Source organism: Bombina bombina, chromosome 4, assembly GCF_027579735.1.
Source record: "Bombina bombina isolate aBomBom1 chromosome 4, aBomBom1.pri, whole genome shotgun sequence".
Classification (NCBI taxonomy): Eukaryota; Metazoa; Chordata; class Amphibia; order Anura; family Bombinatoridae; genus Bombina; species Bombina bombina.
Window position 1 is genome coordinate 582662855 of NC_069502.1, and position 24239 is coordinate 582687093.

The 24239-nt window shown below is 41.5% G+C and overlaps 1 protein-coding gene across 1 annotated transcript in view; it reads right to left on the reverse strand.

Annotated features, from left to right (window-relative positions):
• Positions 1-24239, reverse strand: part of MMS22L (MMS22 like, DNA repair protein) — an 881591-nt gene that overhangs the window by 330451 nt on the left and 526901 nt on the right. Inside the window, exon 23 of the mRNA XM_053712068.1 lies at positions 6364-6523. Within this exon, the coding sequence (XP_053568043.1) occupies positions 6364-6523 (160 nt within the window). The remainder of the gene's footprint in view (positions 1-6363; positions 6524-24239) is intronic.

A 24239-nucleotide genomic window follows, 5' to 3' on the forward strand; every position in this document is an offset into this window, starting at 1 on the left:
ATCAAGCATTATCTCTTTTTTTTTTACCTTTTGTTTCCTATATAAACACATAACCAAGTTATAAGATTTGAACAACCTGGAAAACTTATACTTCTTATAGAGTGATATGATAATTATAAAGTAAATGTATTTATTATCTGACAATTTACAAATTATAGGGAGTCATAACAAGTTGCTCCTATTAAATAAACATAGTCAGAGGGCGAAGTGAGATAAATTAGTCTTCGACTGCCAGTGGACTATCAGCACTTCTCATAAAATCTGAGATAAATTCTATCTATCGAGAAGAAAAAAAAAAAAAAAAGGGGGGAAGGGGTAAAATTGGGGATAAAGGGAGAGAGGGGTATGGCGGGGAGGATAGAAGTGAATATGTAGGTGGAGAGGGGTGTGAAGGGGAGAGGGTAAGGAAAAAGAGTAGTCAGGTTTAGGCTGGTGGATTTGTAATTTAAGTCTCCATTCTCCATCAATAGTCACCCTCTCTTATTCACTGGCTATATAGCTCTGTCCAACTTTCCCATACTTTAATATGTAAGTCGGTCTTCCCTAGCATGGTATAAACGTATGTTTCCATTTGTTTCATATAAGTACGTTGTTCTATAATATTCTGAATAGAGGGGGGTGAGACCTGTTTCCAATTTCTTGCGATTATTAGTTTGGCAGCAGTAAGGAAGTAAATTAGAAAGATCTTTCTCGGTAGAGGCATTCTAGGAGAGTTCAAGTGTAGCAGACATAGGGCAGGTGAAGGAAGGAGATTGTAATGTAGATCTCCTAGAAGTTTTACACAAGTCCGCCAAAAAGGCCGGATCAGAGGGCACTCCCACCACACATGTATCCAGGAGCCTAACTGACCACATTTCCTCCAGCACATTGGGGAGGAGGCAGGATAGAATTGATGTAAGCGCGTGGGTACTAAATGCCATCTACAGACTATTTTATAGTGGGTTTCCCACAGAGTTGAGCAGTGAAGATACCTCCTGGCCATCACCATCTCCTTAAGCCAATTTCTTAAGTCAAAAGTCTCATTTAAATCTTTCTCCCAGGCCAACTGGGCTGCAGTTTTCACTAGTACCTGCTCACTAGTTAATAAAGAGTAAAGGAAGGACATCATACCCTTAGGTTTATGGACAGATGACCAGCATTTTTCCCATTTAGTTTTTTCCCTCCATTTGTTGTTTTGTAGTCCCCAGCTCTTTAAGAAGCTGAGTAATCTAAGCGTCTCAAAGCGGAATTTGTTAGGGATATGGTATTTAATCATAAAGGAATCGAGACAAGAGTGGTCTGTTCCTTCTTCTATGCCTTCAGCTAACACATCTCTAAGTTTTAACCACATATTCATGTGGGTTTCTTGGAGGCACCAAGCCACATCTACAACAGGATGAATGGGAGATGGGTGTGGGGCTAAATGTGGTCTATGTCTATTTTTATCCCAGAATTTAAGTGCGTCTAAAATAACTGGCTGCGTTATTCCAATCTTATCTCGGTAATGAGCAGGGATCCAGATCAGATCTGTCAATTTCATATTCGGCGGTAGAGTGTCGCTCTCAACTTCCTGCCACCTGAGATTAGAGTCTGCAGTACTCCATCCCATTATGTGAGATAGCCTAGCGGCATCATGATATGCCTTAGCTTCATACCCTGTGACCCTTCAAACCATATACATGTCAAATACATGAGGTCCTGCAGGGTGGATAGTAAGATTGTGTCATATTTTGCACCAATATTGCAATAACATCTAAAATAGCTTATGTAATTAACATATCTTCTGACTCCTGTCTAGCAGTTAGCGGCCGTGACTGCGTGAGGGTCAAAATAATATACAATATGCATGCAAATCATGTTGTCTTTAGCCACCATGTCAGATGTTAATGTCTCTTTTCAACCACTAGAGGACCACAAGATACTGATATATTAATGTTTCCTATACATCTAGTCATGAAGCTACAGCAATCTATCTTCATATTTGCCATTTTATTTTTGTCACAGATGCCACTTGTTTATGTTTAAGAAGGCTACATTTACAAGGTGTTCTTTTAATTTTAGAACAATGTTAAACGGCCACTGTTTGGCCTTAACTTCTATTTACTATATTTTAATAGCAGTGCATAGTGTTTTTAGTATAGCTATACCATAAGCCATTCTTAATAGACCTTAACTTCGTATTATCCCTATTTTTCACAAATGAGGACAACTACTTTGTTTGTTTTACTAAGATACTGATATAAGTATATATTTACAAAGACTGTGGTCCATTATTTTTCTGTATGTCCTTGAAAAACATAAATAAAAAAAAGAAATTAAAAAAAAAAAAAAAGAAGAATGGGCCTTGAAGGAGCACTGGACATCTGTACTAGATCGGTATACCAGGTTATGTCTGGCCATGCCGGAGCTATGAGAATTAGTGAAATATTCTCCTGTTTGATCCACGCTACCTAGAGGTATGAGGAAACAGACTAGCTGATACCACCAAGGAGCACAGTCAGAGTGCCTACCAGTTCCACCTGGTGACCCCTTGATCTTGAACTGTACCTTGGAAGCTTGAAAATTCAGGCAAGACGCCATCAGATCTATCTCCGGGACATACCTGCGTTCCATGAGTTGATTGAAAATGCCTGAATTAAGAGTCTGCTTCCCAGTTCTCCACTCCTGGAATATGAATGGCCGCAATGGAGCATTAATGTACTTCTGCCCAAGATAGAATGCAGGACACCTCTTGCATTGCTAGGGAACTGCACATTCCCCCTTGATTATTTATGTACGCCACTGACATGATATTGTCTGATTGAAAATGGATAAATGAAAGAGAAAGTAGCCAAGGCCACAATACTAAGGCATTGACAAATGCTCTGAGTTCCAGAACATTGATGGGTAATAACATTTCCTGAATTGACCAAACACCCTGAGCCCTGTGAAGACCCCATATGGCTCCCCATCCAGAAAGATACACCGGACAGAGAAACCCCATGCACTGAGATACTAGATATGGAGACATCCACTAGAGGGAGAGACTGGTGGGAGGGTCTTTTCGTACCAATTGCGACAGATTTCAGTGTTTTCCATTCCACTGCCTGAGCATACACAATTGAAGAGGTCGCAGATGAAACCTTGCAAAGGGCACGGCATCGGAAACCGCCACCACAAGAGCCCACTACCTCCATGCACTGTAATACCAAAGGAAATGAAATAGATTAAAGGTTCTGACAAGCTGATTGAAGCTTGAACTTGTATTGGACTGTTAAGAAAATCTTCATAGCCACTGAGCCTATGATTACTCATAAGAAACACACTCTTGTTCGAGGCGCAAGAGAACTCTTGTGCTGATAGTTTCCATCTTGAAAGATGGAACCCATAACAACTTGTTCAGTATCTTTAGACCCAATATAGGCCCGAATGTACGCTCTTTCTTTGGGACCATGAATAGGTTTGAAGAAAACCCTTTTACCTGATTTGATAAAGGAACTGGAACAATCACTCCCATGTCCTCCAAATCCTTTATGCACTGAAGGAAAGCCATTCTCTTTTCTGGCGTTTTTGAAATGGGAAACAGGACAAAATTCCATATTGGGGGCTGAGATCTGAATCCAATCCTATTGGTCTCCATGAGGACAATCTCTGATTCTTGTTTTGGTGAAAAGGAACGGAAATGTCCGCCACATTTGCCCTTTGACCTAGATTTCTTGTCCTGGGGAAAGAAGACTCCCTTGCCCCCAGTCACAGTGGAGATATTTGAATGATTCAAGCAAGGGCCACACAGTTCCTTACCCTTAAAGGCTAGAGATAACAGCCTAGATTTAGAAAACACATCAGCCGACCAAGACTTAAGCCAAAGTGTTTGTCCGGACAAAACTGTATTCTTAGTATTAATGCAAACAATCTGTATAACCGCATCACAAATTAAGAATGTGAAGCCTTTAGAGCTTGAATGTGATCCTGAATCTCTTCTAGAGAAGACACCACGACACTAGATCAGATAGAGAGTGACACCAGAACACAGCAGCTCCTGCAACTGATGCAATACTTACTGCAGGTTGAAATAGTAGACCCCCCTGCAAGAAAGCTCTCCTAAGGGAATCCTCGAGTTTCCTGTCCACGGGATCCTTAAAAGATGTGCCGTCATCCAGAGAGATGGTAGTTCTCTTAGCTACAGTAGATATAGCTCCATCTACCTTGGGAATAGAACCCAAAAGTTCTAAATTGCTCTCAGGTACATGAAAAAACTTCTTAAATGTTGGTGAAAGAGTGAATGGTACTCCAGGTTTATCCCATTCCTTGGAAATGATCTCAGAAACAAAAGAACAGGGACCTTTGACATAGTCTGAAAATAATATCTAACTTAGGTATCGGCTTATCCTCCTGAACACCTAAAAGTCTTCATACTTCCTTAAGCAAGGCGCTCCATTTTAAATTATAAATGTTTAAAAAGATAGATAATACTTTTATTACCCATTCCCCAGTTTTGCATAACCAACACAGTTATATTAATACACTTTTAACCTCTGTGTTTACCTTGTAACTAAGATTGACTGTGACTGGAGCGCCAAGGTACTGAAGCTGGTAGGGAATTAAAGGTAAATTATACTTAAAAGGAAAAACCTAAAAACACACTAGTACAACAGTAAAGTTGTCTAGCACATTGCAGTGGGGAACAGCTTGTAAAGCCCCGACTGTTATAATGTGCTCAACCTTATCTAAAGGCACAGTAGGTTACATTGAGCACAAACCTACCACTGTGCAAAAACTGCAAACTAAGGTAAAAATATGTGGCATTAATCCCATGGGGATACTCCTTGCATCTCATCCTCTGTTCTGCAGCAGAAAACTACTGAAGGTATTAAGGAAGAGCCCTGAACAGTAACTAAAAGTGTAGGGCCTTACTGGGAAAATATATCCGCTTGGTTATAACAGGAGGAGGCTTGGGAACTTCCCAGCGACACCCATGGCTTGCTAATGTGACAAGACTCTAAATAATTGTATTGCACCAGCAGTAATAATTGTATTGCACCAGCAGTTCCTCTTCTGGGAACTATACACTAAGGAAAACTTAAAATGAATAATCATAAAATGATCTTCTATCTTGCTCAACACTTCTATCCTTGCCCTCTTCTTGATGAGGCAAATAACTACTGGGAGGGAAGAGGAAGTAGGAGGGATATTTAAGAACCCTGGTGTAGGGTGGCTTTGCCTCCTCCTTGTGGCCAGGTGATGTAATTCCCAAGAGTAGGTCTTGTAGACTCTTACTACCATTAGAAAGAAATATGTATTTAAGAATAAATAGAACATATTCTGCTATGTCAAGAACATTGGGATTTGAAATATGAAGCCTATGGGGTAATACGTTAACGCAGTTGTGATATTCCAAGTTCAGCTTTTTGCACATGTTGGGTTAGTGCTTGTGAGAAATTTTTTTACTTTAAACTTGTAATATGCACACTACCCGACGTGCAAAAAGCTTACTCAAAGCGGAATCAGGACCGTTAATTTTAACTTGTAATGTAGCCTTTAGTCAATGGTAGCCAAACTTTTGCATACAACTGTACATGGCATTAATGCAAATGATGTTTAAGCAAACATATCCGTTTCCCCAAGCTGCATAGATTATGAGATGTTCCAAATGGAATTTACCATGATTTAACTACAAAATAATAATAATAGAAATAATAATTACGGCGTTCAAACCTTTAACAAGTTGTGATGCACTAACTGTCCTTGTTCTGCAAGGTTCCAGGGTATGCCAAACAGTAGTAGCTAAAGGCAATATTGCATTCTAAAAACTTCAACACTGTCTACTACACCTTACATAAAAATGGGATCACATTGACTATAAGTGCTCTTATAAGTGACTATAAGTGCTCTTATAAATTGCTCCCTAGGTACAAAACAAGCACTTAACATCCATTAAAAGCAACTAGATTGGCAACTTTGGTTTGTTTTAGATTTATGTACAATTGCAACACTTTATTTACCATTTATCAAATATATTTCTAATTCATGACTCCTTTTTAGGAGGCAAGATAAATTTGAAAGAGATTAGCAAACTTGCCATGTTTTATCAAACATGGAGTGAGTAGCCAGATGACTTAATAGATGTAGTGAAGTGCACACTAAGTAGTAAGATTCAGTACAGCAAATGCACTACTGTAGTACTGAATTTTAGTTACTATGTTCTAGTTTATTTAAAATTTGACTTGAAATTATCCAACAAATAACTCACTAAAAGTAGAAAATTTAAATCCCTGACAATGTAGAAAGAATGTAATCCAGTGAAAAGAAAATGTGTATGCTGAGCATGCTTGTAGAATTTGGATTTCTATATTCAGAATCTCTAATACTGCAATGATAGTTAAATAAAAATTAAAGATTACTTACCCGTGGTTCTGTAAGTAATCTGGAGACCTTCAACAGGCCCTTTCTTTGTCAAATATGGTTTTACATATTTCAATATATCTCCAAGGTATTCAAGGCATTTTGATACCATAGTAGACTTTTCTACTAAGGTTTGAAGGCTACTATATGTCACACCAGCTCCCTAAATGACAAAATGTAAACATAAAGCACATTAGGAAAGCAACAGCAATACACATTGTAGTAATAAAGACATAATAATGTGTTTTCTTTACAGCTTTACATTTTCATGAACAATTTATGTAAGAACTTACCTGATAAATTAATTTCTTTCATAGTGGCAGGTGACATGGGATATACATTCCTACCAGGAGGGGGCAAAGTTTCCCAAGCCTCAAAATGCCTATAAATACACCTCCCACCTAACTCATACCTCAGTTTAACGTGTAGCCAATAAGTGAGGTGTAAAAAAAGGAGTAAAAAGCATACAAAAAGAGAAACTGGAAAAAATAATGTGCTCAATACAAACCCCCCCCACACACACAAATAAGGGTGGGTCTCATGGACTCTTGCCACTATGAAAGAAATGAATTTATCAGGTAAGTTCTTTCATAAATTATATTTTCTTTCATGTAAGTGGCAAGAGTCCATTAACTAGTGACATATGGGAAATAATACCCAAGATGTGGAAGTCCACAACACACTAGAGAGGAAGGGATAAAAATAAAAACAGCTATTTCAGCTGAGAAATTAAATCCCAAACAACAATTAAGTTTTCTTAAATATTTCAAAAAAATTAAAAACATAGGCATTAGAATCAAGCTGAGACAACTGCCTGAAAAACCTTTCTACCAAAGGCTGCTTCTGAAGCAAACACATAAAAAAGGTAAAAATTGGAAAAAAAAGTAGATTAAGTTTCTGCCTTGCAAATGGATCAACTGAAGCTTCATTCTTGAGAGCCCACAAAGTGGCAACTGATCTAGTAGAATGAGCTGTAAATCTCTAAGCTTTGTGAATCAAAAGTCTGAACCAAAAAAACAGAGAAATAACAGACTTTCTGACCTGTCCTGGTGACAGAAAAAATAACAAAAAGACTAGAAGTCTTACTGAAATCTTAAGAAGCCTCAACATATTTCAAAGTTCTTACCACATCCAAAGAATGCAAAGGCCCTACAAGAGTATTCTTAAACTTAGGACACAAAGAAGGAACAATAATTTCCTTATTGATGTTGTTAGAATTCACAACTTAGGTAAAAATTTAAATGAAGTTCGCAAAACAGCTTTATCTTGATGGAAAATCAGATAAAGAGATTCACAAAAGAGAGCAGACAATACAGAAACTCTTCAAGCAGAAGAGATAGCCAAAAGAAAAAACACTTTCCAAGAAAGTAATTTAATGTCCAGAGAATACATAGACTCAAAAGGAGGAGCCTGAAAAATCTTAATAGAGACTCAAAGGAGGAGAAATAGATTTAAAAACAGGTTTTATATGAATCAAAACCTGAACAAAACAGTGATTATAAGGAAGTTGAGCAATCTTTCTATGAAATAAGTCAGAAAGAGCATAAATTTGTCCTTTCAAAGTATTTGCACACAAAACGTTAATTCAAACCATCCTTAAAAACTGTAAAATCCTAGGAATTCTAAAAGAATGCCAAGAATAATCATCATGAGTTGAACATCATGAAAACAAAATGTATGCTTACCTGATAAATTTCTTTATTTTGCGATGTACCGAGTCCACGGTTTCATCCTTACATGTGGGATATTATCCTTCCTAACAGGAAGTGGCAAAGAGAGCACCCACAGCAGAGCTGCCTATATAGCTCCCCCCTTAACTCCACCCCCCAGTCATTCGACCGAGGGCCAAAGAAGAAAAAGGAGAAACTATAAGGTGCAGAGGTGACTGAAGTTTTTAATAAAAAATACCATCTGTCTTGAATAGACAGGGCGGGCCGTGGACTCGGTACATCGCAAAAGAAAGAAATTTATCAGGTAAGCATAAATTTTGTTTTCTTTTGCATGATGTACCGAGTTCACGGTTTCATCCTTACTTGTGGGATACCAATACCAAAGCTTTAGGACACGGATGAAGGGAGGGACAAGACAGGAACCTAAACTGAAGGCACCACTGCTTGCAAAACCTTTCTCCCAAAAATAGCCTCCGAAGAAGCAAAAGTATAAAATTTGTAAAATTTGGAAAAGGTATGGAGCGAAGACCAAGTCGCAGCCTTACAAATCTGTTCAACAGAAGTATCATTTTAAAAAGCCCATGTGGAAGCTACCGCTCTAGAATGAGCTGTAATCCTTTCAGGAGGCTGCTGTCCAGCAGTCTCATAAGCCAAACGGATGATGCTTTTCCGCCAAAAGGAAAGAGAAGTAGCCGTAGCCTTTTGACCCCTACGCTTTCCAGAAAAGACAACAAACAAAGAAGATGTTTGACGAAAATCTTTGGTTGCCTGGAAATAAAATGTCAAAGCACGAATCACGTCCAAGTTGTGAAACAGACGTTTCTTCTTAGAATAAGGATTAGGACACAGAGAAGGAACAACAATTTCCTGATTGATATTCCTGTTAGTAACAACCTTAGGTAGGAACCCAGGCTTGGTACGCAAAACCACCTTATCAGCATGGAAAACAAGATAAGGCGAGTCACATTGTAATGCAGATAGTTCAGAAACTCTTCGAGCTGAAGAGATAGCAACTAGGAACAAAACTTTCCAAGATAAAAGCTTAATATCTATGGAATGCATGGTTTCAAACGGAACCCCCTGAAGAACTTTAAGAACTAAATTTGGATTCCATGGCAGAGCAACAGGTTTAAACACAGGCTTAATTCTAGCTAAAGCCTGACAAAAAGCCAGAATGTCTGGGACATCTGCCAGACGCTTGTGCAACAGAATAGACAGAGCAGGTATCTGTCCTTTTAGGGAACTAGCTGACAATCCTTTCTTCAATCCTTCTTGGAGAAAAGACAAAATCCTAGGAATCCTGACTTTACTCTAGGAGTAGCCTTTGGATTTGCACCAAAAAAGATATTTACGCCATATCTTATGATAGATTTTCCTGGTAACAGGCTTTCAAGCCTGAATCAAGGTATCTATGACCGACTCAGAGAAACCCCGCTTTGATAGAATCAAGCGTTCAATCTCCAAGCAGTCAGTTGCAGAGAAATTAGATTTGGATGCTTGAATGGACCTTGAACCAAAAGGTCCTGTCTCAGTGGCAGAGTCCATGGTGGCAGAGATGACATGTCCATCAAGTCTGCATACCAAGTCCTGCGTGGCCACGCAGGCGCTAACAAAACCACCGAAGCTCTCTCCTGTTTGATTCTGGCAATCAGACGTGGAAGGAGAGGGAAAGGTGGAAACACATAAGCCAGGTTGAACGACCAGGGTACTGCTAAAGCATCTATCAGTACTGCCCGAGGATCCCTTGACCTTGATCCGTAACAAGGAAGTTTGGCGTTCTGACGAGACGCCATCAGATCCAATTCTGGTGTGCCTCATAGCTGAACCAGTTGAACAAACATGTCCGGATGGAGTTCCCACTCCCCCGGATGAAAAGTCTGACGACTTAGAAAATCTGCCTCCCAGTTCTCTACTCCTGGGATATAGATCGCTGACAGATGGCAAGAGTGAGCCTCTGCCCATCGGATTATTCTTGAAACTTCTATCATCGCTAAGGAACTCTTTGTTCCCCCCTGATGATTGATATAAGCCACAGTCGTGATGTTGTCCGACTGAAATCTGATGAATCTGGCCGAAGCCAGCTGAGGCCACGCCTGAAGAGCATTGAATATCGCTCTTAATTCCAGAATATTTATCGGTAGGAGGGCCTCCTCCTGAGTCCACAAACCCTGTGCTTTCAGGGAATACCAGACTGCACCCCAGCCCAGTAGGCTGGTGTCTTTCGTCACTATAACCCATTCTGGCCTGCGGAAACACATTCCCTGGGACAGATGAGCCTGTGACAACCACCAAAGAAGAAAGTCTCTGGTCTCTTGATCCAGATTTATCTAAGGAAATAAATCTGCATAATCCCCATTCCACTGATTGAGCATGCATAGTTGCAGTGGTCTGAGATGCAAGCGAGCAAACGGAACTATGTCCATTGCCGCTACCATTAGACCGATTACCTCCATACACTGAGCCACTGATGGCCGAGGAATGGAATGAAGAGCTCGGCAGGTGGACAAAATCTTTGATTTCCTGACCTCCGTCAGAAATATTTTCATGTCCACCGAGTCTATCAGAGTCCCTAGACTCTTTTGTACGTTCACCTTCCACCCGTGAGATCTTAGAAAGGCCAACACTAAGTCCGTGTGAGACTTGGCTAGTTGGAAAGTCAACGCTTGAATTAGAATGTTGTCTAGATAAGGCGCCACTGCTATGCCCCGTGGCCTTAGGACCGCCAGAAGGGACCCTAGCACCTTTGTGAAGATTTGTGGCGCCGTGGCCAACCCGAAGGAAAGAGCCACAAACTGGTAATGCTTGTCCAGAAAGGCAAACCTGAGGAATTGGTGATGATCTTTGTGGATAGGAATGTGTAGATACGCATCCTTTAAGTCCACGGTGGTCATATATTGACCCTCCTGGATCATTGGTAAAATAGTCCGAATGGTCTCCATCTTGAAAGATGGGACTCTTAGGAATTGGTTTAGGATCTTGAGATCTAGAATTGGTCTGAAAGTTCCATATTTTTTGGGAACCACAAACAGATTGGAGTAGAACCCCTGCCCTCATGGTAAAAAGGTCTTCTACACAGCGTAAGAACGCCTCTCTTTTTGTCGGGTTTACAGACAATTGAGAAAGATGGAACCTCCCCCTTGGAGGAGAATCCTTGAAATCTAGAAGATATCCCTGGGTTACGATTTCTACTGCCCAGGAGTCCTGAACATCTCTTGCCCAGGCCTGAGCAAAGAGAGAGAGTCTGCCCCCTACTAGATCCGGTCCCGGATCAGGGGCTACCCCTTCATGCGGTCTTGGTGGCAGCAGCAGGCTTCTTGGCCTGTTTACCCTTGTTCCAAGCCTGGTTAGGTCTCCAGACTGGCCTGGATTGAGCAAAGTTCCCCTCTTGCTTCGCAGCAGGGAAAGAGGAAACGGGACCACCATTGAAGTTTCGAAAGGAACGAAAATTATTTTGCTTGGTCTTCGTCTTATTTGTCTTATCCTGAGGGAGTGTAGTGAATACACTAGTCTAGCAGGGTCAATTCTACAGCGCCTCATCTTTCTCACTACCAGTTTTATCCTGAGGGAGGGCATGACCCTTCCCTCCAGTGATATCAGAAATGATCTCTTTCAATTCAGGCCCGAATAGGGTCTTACCTTTGAAAGGAATGGTCAATGGCTTAGATTTTGATGAAACATCAGCAGACCAGGACTTAAGCCATAACGCTCTACGCGCTAAAATGGCAAAACCTGAATTCTTTGCCGCTACTTTAGCCAGATGAAAAGCAGCGTCTGCAATGAAAGAATTAGCTAGCTTAAGAGCCCTAATTCTATCCAGAATATCATCTAGTGGGGTCTCTGCCTGAAGAGCCTCTTCCAGAGCCTCAAACCAAAAGGCAGCTGCAGTGGTTACAGGAACAATGCACGCTATAGGCTGGAGAAGAAAACCCTGATGAACAAAAATTTTCTTTAGGAGACCCTCAAATTTTTTATCCATAGGATCTTTGAAAGCACAACTGTCCTCAATAGGTATAGTTGTACGCTTAGCCAAAGTAGAAATAGCTCCCTCCACCTTAGGGACCGTCTACCATGAGTCCCGCATGGTGTCAGATATGGGAAACATTTTCTTAAAAACAGGAGGGGGAGCGAACAGAATACCTGGTCTATCCCACTCCTTTGTAACAATGTCCGAAATAATCTTAGGGAGGGAATATCGGATATGGCTACTAAAGCGTCAGAAGGCTCAACATTTGTTCTTAACCCAGAGCTACTGCGCTTCCCTTGCAACCCTGGCAGTTTAGATAAAACCTCTGTGAGGGTAGTATTCATAACTGAGGCCATATCTTGCAAGGTGAAAGAATTAGACGCACTAGAGGTACTTGGCGTCACTTGTGCAGGGGTTACTGGTTGTGACACTTGGGGAGAACTAGATGGCAAAACCTGATTTCCTTCTGTCTGAGAATTGCCAAACTCAAAATATGCTGTCTGCAATTTATAGATATATCAGTACAAGTGGGACACAGTCTAAGAGGGGGTTCCACAATGGCTTCTAAACAAATTGAACAATGAGTTCCCTCAATGTCAGACATGTTGAACAGGCTAGTAATGAGACAAGCAAGCTTGGAAAACACTTTATTTAATGAAAAAAAACACAATTTTCAAAAACGGTACTGTGCCTTTAAGAGAAAAAAAGGCATACACAAACTGTAAAACTGCTTAAAATTACCCCAAATTTTCCGAAATTTTTACAGTATACACAAGCTTTAGTAAGATTGCACCACAAGTATAAAGGCAATTAACCCTCAAATGTGAAAACCGGATTGAAAAGTGTTCAAAAACCGGTAAAACCCTTGTCAGCCACCCTGCCACAGCTCTGCTGTGGCGCTTACCTGCCCTCAAGGATCGAAAATGTGGGAATAAAGCTTTGAATAGGCCCTTAGAAGTGCACCAGGACCCTCCTGTTGTAGCCCCGCCCCTCTCACTCGATGTTGCTGGGGCCTACACACAAATCTACCAAATGATTTTTAAGCCATGTGAGTTATAAAACCCCCAAATAAGCCTAGTGTACCCTCAAAAACAGATGTCCCAAAGGAAATAAAACAGTACACCCAGAACACACTTATGTTTGCCTAATATATCATACAAACTGAGTGCCCATAAGATTAGCCCCTTATGCAAGCTAGTAATGCCCCTTCTAAGACTAGGATTACTGCTTACCCTTCCCCTAATGGGGATACTGTCAGCCTTTCTGAGTTATCACAGTCTCTGCAGAAAAAATGACTGAACATACCTCATTGCTGTATAGCAAGAAACCGTTCCTCACACTGAAGTTTTCCTGTACTCCTCAACTTCTGTGGGAACAGCAGTGGACCTTAGTTACAAATTCTAAGATCATCCTCCAGGCAGAAATCTTCATCTATCTCCTGCCTGAGAGTAAATAGTACACACCGGTACCATTTAAAAATAACAAACTCTTGCTTGAAGACAAATAAAAACTAATACTTTATCACCTCTTTCACTTTACCCTTCCTGCTTAGAGCCAGCAAAGAGAATGACTGGGGGTGGAGCTATATAGACAGCTCTGCTGTGGGTGCTCTCTTTGCCACTTCTTGTTAGGAAGGATAATATCCCACAAGTAAGGATGAAACCGTGGACTCAGTACATCATGCAAAAGAAATATAGGTTTTCCAAACCCGAAAATAAAATCTCCTAGAAACAGACTGACAAGCCTGTATCATAGTGCTAATAACTGAGAAAGAGAAACATATATGGCTAAACGTTCAATTTCCAAACCTTCAAATTTAGAAAATTGAGATCCTATGGAAAAATGGCCCCTGAAACAGAAGGTTTTCCCTTAAAGGAAGTGATCAAGACTGGCAACTGAACATCCAGACAAGATCCGCATACCAAAACCTGAGAGACTAAGCTGGAGCTATCAGAAACACATAAAAATTGTTCCATTATGATCTTGAAGTTCACCATTGGAAAAAGAACCAGAGGTGGAAAAATGTAAGCAGGTTGGTAAAAACCAAGGAACTGCTAGAGTATCCACCATCTCCGCCTGAGGATCCTTGGACCTGGAAAGCTTCTTGTCTAGACGAGAGACCATAAGATCTATTTCTGGAAGACCCCACATGGTACAAGATGAAAAAAAAAACTTCTGGAAAGAGAGCACTCCCCCAGATATAAAGTCTGACGGCTGTGATAATCCCCTTCCCAATTGTCTACACCTGAGATATGAATCGCAGATATTTAGACAAGAGTTGAATTCCGTCCAAGAAAGTATCCAAGATACTTCCTCCATAAATGAAGGACGAGTCCCTCCTTGATGATTGACAAATGCCAGTGTTGGGATATTGTCTGTTTAAAAAACAAATGTAAAGTTTTCTCTTCAATAGAGGCCACGCCTGAAGAGCCCTGAAAAACATAATTTATGTCAAAACTTACCTGATAAATTAATTTCTTTCTTATTGGAAAGAGTCCATGAGCTAGTGACGTAAGGGATATACAATCCTACCAGGAGGGACAAAGTTTCCCAAACCTCAAAATGCCTATTAATACACCCCTCACCACACCCACAATTCAGTTTAACGAATAGTCAAGTAGTGGGGTGATAAAGAAAGGAGTAAAAAGCATCAACAAAGGAATTTGGAAATAATTGTGCTTTATACAAAAAAAATCATAACCACCATAAAAAGGGTGGGCCTCATGGACTATTGCCAATATGAAAGAAATTAATTTATCAGGCAAGTTCTTACATAAAATATGTTTTCTTTCATGTAATTGGCAAGAGTCCATGAGCTAGTGGCGTATGGGATAGCAATACCCAAGATGTGGAACCCCACGCAAGAGTCATTAGAGAGGGAGGGATAAAATAAAAACAGCCATTAATCCACAACCCAAAATACAAGTTTATTCTCATAAATGAAAGGAAAAAACTTAAAACATAAGCAGAAGAATCAAACTGAAACCGCTGAATGAAAACTACCGAAAACTGCTTCCGAATAAGCAAATACATCAAAACGGTAGAATTTAGTAAATATATGCAAAGAAGACAAAGTTGCTGCTTTGCAAATCTGATCAACTGAAGCTTCATTCCTAAAAGCCCACAAAGTGGAAACTGATCTAGTAGAATAAGCTGTAATTCTCTGAGGCAGGGCTTGACCCCACTCCAAATAAGCTTGAAGAATCAAAAGCTTTAACCACGATGCCAAGGAAACGGCAGAAGCCTTCGGAATTTTCCTAGGACCAAAAAAGATAACAAATAGACTAGAAGTCTTCCTGAAATCTTTAGAAGCTTCAACATAATATTTCAGAGCTCTCACCACATCCAAAGAATGTAAAGATCTCTCCAAAGAAATCTTAGGATTAGGACACAAGGAAGGGACAACAATTTCTCTATTAATGTTGTTAGAATTCACAACCTTAGGGTAAGGATTTAAATGAAGTCCGCAAAACTGCCTTATCCTGATGAAAAATCAGAAAAGGAGATTCACAAGAGAGAGCAGATAATTCAGAAACTCCTCTAGCAGAAGAGATGGCCAAAAGAAACAACACTTCCAAGAAAGTAGTTAAATGTCCAAAGAATGCATAGGCTCAAATGGAGTAGCCTGTAAAGCCTTCAAAACCAAATTAAGACTTCAAGGAGGATTGATTTAATGACAGGCTTGATACGAACCAAAGCCTGAACAAAACAGTGAATATCAGGAGGCTTAGCAATGTTTCTGTGAAATAAAACAGAAAGAGCAGAGATTTGTCCCTTCAAAGAACTTGCAGACAAACCCTTATCCAAACCATCCTGAAGAAACTGTAAAATTCTAGGAATTCTAAAAAGAATGCCAAGAGAATTTATGAGAGGAACACCATGAAATGTAAGTCTTCCAAACTCGATAATAAATCTTTCTAGAAACAGATTTACTAGCCTGCAACATAGTATAAATCACAGAATCAGAGAAACCACTATGACTAAGCACTAAGCGTTCAATTTCCATACCTTCACATTTAATGATTTGAGATCCTGATGGAAAAACGGACCTTGAGACAGAAGGTCTAGCCTTAATGGAAGTGGCCAAGGTTGGCAACTGGACATCCGAACAAGATCCGCATACCAAAACCTGTGAGGCCATGCTGATTTTGGAAATCACTCTTGGAAGAAGAACTATAGGCGGGAAAATATAAGCAGGTTGATAACACGAAGGAAATGTCAAAGTATCCACTGCTTCCGCCTGAGGATCTCTGGACCTGGACATGTACCTGGGAAGTTTCTTGTTTAGATGAGAAGCCATCAGATCTATTTCTGGAAGACCCCACATCTGAACAACCTGAGAAAACACATCTGGATGGAGGGACCACTCCCCCGGATGTAAAGTCTGACGGCTGAGATAATCCGCTTCCCAATTGTCCATACCTGGGAAATGAACCGCAGAAATTAGACAGGAGCTGGACTCCGCCCAAGCAAGTATCCGGGATACTTCTTTCATAGCTTGGGGACTGTGAGTCCCACCCTGATGATTGACATATGCCACAGTTGTGATATTGTCTGTCTGAAAACAAATGAACGGTTCTCACTTCAACAGAGGCCAAAACTGAAGAGCCCTGAAAATCAACTAAGTTCCAAAATATTGATTGGTAATCTCGCCTCTTGAGATTTCCAGACCCCTTGTGCTGACAGATATCCCCAAACAGCTCCACAACCTGAAAGACTCGCATCTGTTGTGATCACAGTCCAGGTTGGACGAACAAAAGAGGCCCCTAGAACTATATGACGGTGATCTAAACACCAAGTCAGAGATAGTCGAACATTGGGATTTAAGGATATTAATTGTGATATCCTTGTATAATCCCTGCACCATTGGTTTAGCATACAAAGCTGGAGAGGTCTCATATGAAAACAAGCAAAGGGGACCACGTCCGATGCTGCAGTCATGAGACCTAAAACTTCCATGCACATAGCTACTGAAGTGAATGACTGAGACTGAAGGTTCCGACAGGCTGCAACCAATTTTAAAACGTCTCTTGTCTGTCATAGACACTGAGTCTATCTGGAAACCTAAAAATGTGACCCTTGTCTGAGGAATCAAAGGACTTTTTGGTAAATTGATCCTCCAACCATGTTTTCGAAGAAACAAAACTAGTTAATTCATTTGAGATTGTGCAGAACGTAAAGCCTGAGCTAGTACCAAGATATCGTCCAAATAAGGAAACACCGCAATACCCCGCTCTCTGATTACAGAGAGTAGGGCACCGAGAAACTTTGAAAAGAATCTTGGAGCTGTCACTAGGCCAAAAGGAAGAGCGACAAATTGGTAATGCTTGTCTAGAAAAGAGAATCTCAGAAACTGATAATGATCTGGTTGAATCGGAATATGAAGCTATGCATCCTGTAAGTCTATTTTGGACATATAATGCCCTTGCTGAACAAAAGGCAGAATAGTCCTTATAGTCACCATTTTGAAAGATGGCACTCTTACATAACGATTCAAAATTTTCAGATCCAGAACTGGTCTGAATGAATTTTCTTTCTTTGGGACAATGAATAGATTTGAATAAAACCCCAGACTCTGTTCCTGAAACGGAACTGGCATGATTACCCCTGAAAACTCCAGGTCTGAAACACACCTTAGGAAAGCCTGAGCCTTTACTGGATTTGCTGGGATGCGTGAGAGAAAATATCTTCTCACAGGAGGTCTTACTCTGAATCCTATTCGGTACCCCTGAGAGACAATACTCAGAATCCATTGATTTTGGACAGAAAATGTCCAAATATCCTTGAAAAATCTTAATGTGCCCTCTACCAGCTGAGCTGGAATGAGGACCGCACCTTCATGCTGACTTGGGGGCTGGCTTTGGTTTCTTAAATGGCTTAGATTTATTCCAAGTTGAAGAAGGTTTCCAATTGGAAACAGATTCCTTGGAAATAGATAGCAATCTGGACTTAGAAGTCATGTCAGCATTCCAAGATTTAAAGGGACATGCCACCCACATTTTTTCTTTTATGATTTAGAAAGAGAATGCAATTTTAAACATCTTTCTAATTTACTTATATTAGCTAATTTGTTTTATTTTCTTGATATTCTTTGATGAAAAGCATATCTAGATATGCTCACTAGCTGCTCATTGGTTGCTGCACATAGAAGCCTCGTGTGATTGGCTCACCATGTGCATTGCTTTTTCTTCAACTAAGGATATTTAAAAAATGAAGAAAAATAAATAATGGACGTAAATTGTAATGTTGTTTAAATTTCTATTCTCTATCTGAATCATAAAAGAAAGATTTTGGGTTTAGTGGCCCTTTAAGCCACAAAGCTCTTCTAGCTAAAATAGCTAAAGACATAGATTTAACATCAATTTTGATATAAAAAATGGCATCACAAATAAAATGATTAGCATGTTGAAGCAAGCGAACAATGCTAGACAAATCAGAATCCAATTCTTGTTGCGCTAAATTTTCCAACCAAAAAGTTGATGCAGCTGCAACATCAGCCAAATAAATTGCAGGCCTGAGAAGATGACCTGAATATAAATAGGCTTTCCTTAGATAAGATTCAAGTTTCCTATCTAAAGGATCTTTAAAAGAAGTACTATCTTCCATAGGAATATTAGTACGTTTAGCAAGAGTGGAGATAGCCCCATCATCTTTGGGGATCTTTTCCCAAAACTCCAATGTAACTGCTGGCAAAGGATACAATTCTTTAAACCTTGAAGAAGGAATAAAAGAAGCACCAGGCCTATTCCATTAGAAATCATATCAGAAAAGAAAATGTATGCTAATCTGATAAATTTGTTTCTTTTTACAGACAATGAGTCCACGGATCATCATCCTTACTTGTGGAGTATCGCCTTCTGGTCAGCAGCAGGAGGCAAAGAGCACCACAGCAGAGCTGTTAAATAGCTCCTCCCTTCCCTCCCACTCCAGTCATTCGACCGAAGTTAGGAAGAGAAAGGAAAAGCCAAGGTGCAGAGGTGTCTGAAGTTTACAAAAAATAACAACCTGTTTTAAAAGAACAGGGCGGGCCATGGACTCATCGTGTCTAAAAAGAAATGTATCAGGTAAGCGTAAATTTTCTTTTCTTTTTAAAGACACAATGAGTCCACGGATCATCATCCTTACTTGTGGGATAACAATCTTAAAGCTAGAGTACACGGATGATAAGGGAGGGACAAGACAGGGAACCTAAATGGAAGGCACCACTGCTTGAAGAACCTTTCTCCCAAAAACAGCCTCAGCCGAGGCAAAAGTATCAAATTTGTAAAATTTAGAAAAAGTGTGAAGAAAAGACCAAGTTGCAGCCTTGCAAATCTGTTCCACAGAAGCTTCATTTTTGAATGCCCATGAGGAAGCAACCGCCCTAGTAGAATGAGCCGTAATTCTTTCAGGAGGCTGCTGTCCAGCAGTCTCATATGCAAATCGGATGATACTCCTCAACCAAAAAGAAAGAGAGGTAGCCGTAGGTTTCTGACCCCTACGTTTTCCAGAAAAACTACAAACAGAGAAGAAGATGGACAAAAGTCTGTAGTCATTTGTAAGTAAAATTTCAAAGCACGGACTACGTCCAAATTATGTAGAAGTCTCTCCTTCTGAGAAGAAGGATTAGGACACAAGGAAGGAATAACAATCTCCTGATTAATGTTCCTGTCTGAAACAACCTTAGGAATAAACCCCAGTTTAGTACGTAAAACAACTTTATCTGAATGGAAAATAAGGTAAGGCGAATTGTATTGCAACGTCGAAAGCTCAGACACTCTTCGAGCTGAAGAAATAGCAACAAGAAATAAAACTTTCCAAGATAACAACTTAATATCTAAGGAATTCATAGATTCAAACGGAACCCCTTGAAAAACTTTAAGAACTAAATTCAGACTCGACGGAGGAGTAACTGGTTTGAACACAGGCCTTATCCTAACCAGGGCATGACAAAAAAATTGAACATCTGGGACATCAGCCAGACGTTTGTGTAACAAAATAGATAAGGCAGAGATCTGACCCTTTAGGGAACTTGCCGATAAACCCTTCTCCAATCCTTCTTGGAGAAAAGACAAAATTCTGGAATCCTAACTCTACTCCATGAGTAGCCTTTGGATTCACACCAATAAAGATATTTACGCCATATCTTATAGTAAATCTTTCTAGTTACATGCTTACATGCCTCAATCAAAGTTTCTATGACCGAATCAGAAACCCCCGGCTTGGATAGAACTAAGCGTTCAATCTCCAAGCAGTCAGTTTCATAGAAACTAGATTTGGATGAAGGAAGGGACCTTGAATGAGACGATCCTTCCTTAATAGCAGTCTCCAAGGTGGCAGGGATGACATGTCCACCAGGTCGGCATACCAAATCCTGCGAGGCCACGCCGGAGCAATGAGGATCACTGATGCCTTCTCCTGTTTGATTCGAGCAATGACCCGAGGAAGAAGAGCAAACGGAGGAAAAAGATATGCTAGGCTGAAGGACCAAGGAACTGCTAGAGCATCTATCAGCTCCGCATGAGGATCCCTGGACCTTGACCCGTATCTCGGGAGCTTGGCATTCTGACGAGATGCCATGAGATCTAACTATGGCCGACCCCATTTGAGAATCAGGTTGGAGAATACTTCCGGATGGAGGTCCCACTCTCCCGGATGAAAAGTCTGCCTGCTCAGAAAGTCCGCTTCCCAGTTATCCACCCCAGGGATGTGGATCGCTGACAGATGACAAGAATGGCTTCCGCCCACCGGATTATCTTGGCTACCTCTGTCATCGCTAAGGAACTCCTCGTTCCTCCCTGATGATTGATGTAAGCCACTGTCGTTATATTGTCCGTCTGGAATCTGATGAACTGGGCCGAAGCCAACTGAGGCCAGGCTAGAAGAGCATTGAAAATTGCTCTCAGTTCCAGTATGTTTATAGGAAGAACAGACTCCGCCGGAGTCCACACTCCCTGAGCCCTTAGAGGACCCCAGATTGCTCCGACCCTAGAAGACTGGCATCTGTTGTCACAGTCACCCAGGATGGTCTGCGAAAATATGTTCCCTGGGATAGATGATCCAGAGACAACCACCATTGAAGCGAGTCCCTTGTCTCCTGCTCCAGGGTTAATTGAGGAGACAAGTCTGCATAACCTCCATTCCACAGCCTGAGCATGTTCAACTGCAGAGGTCTGAGATGAAACCGAGCAAACGGAATGATGTCCATTGCCACCACCATCAGTCCGATTACTTCCATGCACTGGGCCACTGACTGCCGAGGATTGGACTGAAGGACTCGACAGGTATCTAGAATCTTTGATTTCCTGACCTCTGTCAGAAAAATCTTCATGGAGATAGAATCGATTACAGTTCCCAAGAAAGTCACCCTTTGCTTTCGGGATTAAAGAACTCTTTTCCAGATTTACCTTCCACCTGTGAGTTCTCAGGAAGGATAGTACAATGTCGGTATGGGACCTTGCTTGTTGACAAGATGGTGCCTGGATTAGAATATCGTCCAGATAAGGTGCCACCGCAATGCCCCGCGGTCTTAAAACCGCCAGCAGAGTCCGCAGAACCTTTGTGAAAATTCTGGGTGCCGTGGCCAGTCCGAAAGGAAGAGCCACAAACTGAAAGTGTCTGTCCAGAAAGGCAAATCTTAGGAACTTGTGATGGTCTCTGTGGATAGGAAAATGTAGATATGCATCCTTTAAGTCCACTGTCGTCATAAATTGACCCTCCTGGATCAACGGAAGAATGGTACGAATAGTTTCCATCTTGAAAGACGGAACTCTGAGAAACTTGTTTAGACTCTTGAGGTCTAAAATAGGTCTGAAAGTTCCCTCCTTCTTGGGAACTACAAACAGATTTGAATAAAAAACCTGCCCTTGTTCATGTACAGGAACGGGAATAATCACTCCCAGAGAGGAGAGGTCTCTTAAACAATGTAAGAACGCCTCTCTTTTTATCTGGTTTGCAGATAATCTTGAAAGAAGAAATCTTCCTTGAGGAGGAAAATTTTTGAACTCCAATTTGTATCCCTGGGACACTATTTCTATAGCCCAGGGATCCTGAACGTCTCGCATCCAAGCCTGAACGAAGAAAGAAAGTCTGCCCCCCACCAGATCCGGTCCCGGATTGGGGGCATGCCCTTCATGCTGTTTTGGAGTCAGCAGCAGGCTTCTTGGACTGTTTACCCTTGTTCCAAGACTGGTTGGGTCTCCAAGTAGGCTTAGATTGCGGATAGTTTCCTTCCTGTTTGGAGGAGGAAGAGAAGGAATTGCCCTTGAAATTGCGAAAGGAACGAAAATTACTGCCGTCCTTTTTTCTTTTATCCTGAGGAAGGAGATGACCCTTACCTCCCGTGATGTCAGAGATAATTTCCTTCAGACCAGGTCTAAACAAGGTCTTTCCCTTGTAAGGAATAGCTAGAAGTTTGAACTGACCCTCTTGAACTAGGAGCAGAATAGATTGGATTGTTTCCATTTTGAACGATGGAACACTCATAAACTTGTTTAAATACTTTAGGTCCAGAATCGGGCGGAACGTGCCCTCCTTCTTTGGAACCAGAAAAAGATTTGAATATTACCCTAGACCCCTTTCTGCTTGGGGTACTGGTACGATGACACCTAGAGAGGAGAGATCTCTCACACATTTTAGAAAGGCTTCTCTCTTTTCCGGTCTTGAAGACAGGTTTGATAGGAGGAATCTGTCCCTGGGCGGATGGGATCTGAACCCTACCCTGTAGCCCTGGGCGACAACGTCCAGAACCCAAGAAACCTGAACATCCTAGAAACATGCTTCTAAGAAGAGAGATAATCTAACCCTAATTGGTCCAGAGACCGGTCGGGGGCCACCCCTTCATGCCGACTTTGTCCCGGCGGGCTTCTTGCTCTGCTTAGACTTGTTCCAAGAATGAGCCGGTTTCCAAGTTCCCTTGGACTGGTCCGCTTTATCGGCGGGCTGCTGGAGCTGGGCCTTGTCCGCACGAAAGGGACGAAAAGTAGATCCTTTAGGCTTAGCCTTCTTATCCTGCGGTAGGAAACTCCTTTGCCTCCCAAAACCGTGGATATGATCGAATCCAATCCTGGACCGCACAAAATCTTTCCTTGAAAAGGCAGGGACAACAGCCTCGACTTAAGAGTTCATGTCCGCAGACCAAGACTTTAGTCACAGAGCCCTGCGAGCTAAAATGGAAAAAGCTGACACCTTAGCGTTCAGGCGAATAATTTGCATATTGGCATCACATATGAAAGAATTGGCAATCTTCAGCGCCTTAATCTTGTCCTATATCTCATCGATGGAAGTCTCCCCCTCGACCATTTCACACAGGGATTCACACCAATATGTCGCAGCTCCGGCGACCGCGGCTACAGCCGCTGTCTGCTGAAAAACAAACCCTGTGTGTTGAAACATCTTTCCTAACATGTTTTTTACCTTTTTTCCATGGGCTCTTTGAACGACGAACTATCCTCGAGGGGAATAGTTGATAGCACCATCCACATTAGGGACAGTACCCCACAGCTCCAGCTGAGAGTTTGGGACGGGGAACAGTTTCTTAAAGGAAGAAGGGGAAAAGGAAGAACCTAAACGATTCATTCTTAATAATATTTTCCATTTTAACGGGAACCGGGAAGGCCTGAGGCACCACCCTGTCCTCATATACCTTATCAAACTTAGGAATCGCAGGTACTTCTGGAAGTTTCAGTTCTGGAACTTCCAGAGTAGCAAGCATTCTGACGAGATGCCATGAGATCTAACTATGGCCGACCCCATTTGAGAATCAGGTTGGAGAATACTTCCGGATGGAGGTCCCACTCTCCCGGATGAAAAGTCTGCCTGCTCAGAAAGTCCGCTTCCCAGTTATCCACCCCAGGGATGTGGATCGCTGACAGATGACAAGAATGGCTTCCGCCCACCGGATTATCTTGGCTACCTCTGTCATCGCTAAGGAACTCCTCGTTCCTCCCTGATGATTGATGTAAGCCACTGTCGTTATATTGTCCGTCTGGAATCTGATGAACTGGGCCGAAGCCAACTGAGGCCAGGCTAGAAGAGCATTGAAAATTGCTCTCAGTTCCAGTATGTTTATAGGAAGAACAGACTCCGCCGGAGTCCACACTCCCTGAGCCCTTAGAGGACCCCAGATTGCTCCGACCCTAGAAGACTGGCATCTGTTGTCACAGTCACCCAGGATGGTCTGCGAAAATATGTTCCCTGGGATAGATGATCCAGAGACAACCACCATTGAAGCGAGTCCCTTGTCTCCTGCTCCAGGGTTAATTGAG